General features: G+C 25.8%; 1 protein-coding gene across 1 annotated transcript in view; it reads right to left on the minus strand.

Moving 5' to 3' along the window:
* LOC100574694 overlaps positions 1-1450 on the minus strand; it is a 16127-nt gene continuing 14677 nt past the window's right edge. The window contains exon 4 of the mRNA XM_029485956.1: positions 1-83. Within this exon, the coding sequence (XP_029341816.1) occupies positions 78-83 (6 nt within the window). The 3' untranslated portion in view covers positions 1-77. The remainder of the gene's footprint in view (positions 84-1450) is intronic.

A 1450-nucleotide genomic window follows, 5' to 3' on the forward strand; every position in this document is an offset into this window, starting at 1 on the left:
TTATTAATTTCTTTGACATTTCTTTTTGTGATGGATTGAATTGTAATTGCTTGCTGTTAACTCCAGTATTCTTCTTTTTAGACCTGTAAATATTTAATTCATACAATATCAATTTTTGGATACTAATAATTTAGATATCTAGGTATTTTTTCTATAAATAAAAATAGTATATTGAATTTAAATTCAAAATACAATTCTGATGGTACCTTTATATAATTTAATGCCCTAGAAAACCACACGGTTATTTAGTTTTATTTTTAGATTCTGAGCAGAGTGATTTCATAATTATGTGTTTTTTTGTTCTGTTTGTCATCAACATTTGGTGGAGTAAAAGTGCTTTGATTTTATAGTAACTCAAAAACAAATATCCTCATATACTTTAAATTATCATAAAATGTTTATATGACAAATTTCCATACAAGATAAAATTTTCAAAATATATTGACTATTTTTGATTTTATATAGGCGTAAAATTCTTTATTGTCTTATACAAATATTATGTAATAAATGCATCGTTGTTGGGAAAAATTAAGCTAACAGCCATGTATATATATGTTTAAATTAAAAGCCGAAACCATATTATTTATTTATTTATTTTGTGGTTGTTTAATGTCTTAGTAAAAACATCCGTTTAATTTAGACCGAAAAAGTTCTAACTATGTGAAAATAAATATTAACAAGTTTAAAATTAAAAGCAATAATTTTAAATTTTACTAATATTAAAAATTATAAATATTAATTAGGTATACCTTTATAGGTGATTCGATTTTTTGAAATTTATGCTGCAGTATTCCTTCATTACACGGCGATTCATCAACAGTTTTTATTAAATGCATTAGTTGTCCATGAGTACCTAAAAAAAACTCAATTAGGTACATTATACTAATCAACATAGTTTAGGTATAATGTAGTTGTTACAGTTTTACACCACAATTTTCACATACTTTTTGGATCGCCGCCCTCCCATTTCAAGCGTTGCTGGGTCCTCTCATTACGTATTAAAGAAAAGTATATTTCAAAACTTTTAAACACTCCTCCACAAGAGTTTACTTTTACTGCTTTTATTTCCATATCATCAGCAATAAAAGCGGTCGCCGATGCATAATGGAAAACTATGATGCCAGTCCATAATAAAATAACTGCTTTTAAACAATTCCTGAAATGCACACGTATATTCATAATTATTCTTTATTACTCACTGAATAATAACTTGATTTGAAATTAAACTAACAGAGGAACGATTCTGTTTTAGCAACTTTTCGATTTATAAAATTTTTTTTCTTCAAAAATGTGTGTTTTTGGGTGCTTTGTAAGGAAGTAAAAAAAAAAAAGGCTGGACAAACTTTGTTTTGAAGTTATTGATGAAGAACTTCAAAAGCTACATTTTTTTTTCAGTTTGGAAAAAAACATTTAAAAAAATTCAATTCTAAGTATTTTGTTTCGCGTAATT

Source organism: Acyrthosiphon pisum, chromosome X (assembly GCF_005508785.2).
Source record: "Acyrthosiphon pisum isolate AL4f chromosome X, pea_aphid_22Mar2018_4r6ur, whole genome shotgun sequence".
Taxonomy (NCBI): domain Eukaryota; kingdom Metazoa; phylum Arthropoda; class Insecta; order Hemiptera; family Aphididae; genus Acyrthosiphon; species Acyrthosiphon pisum.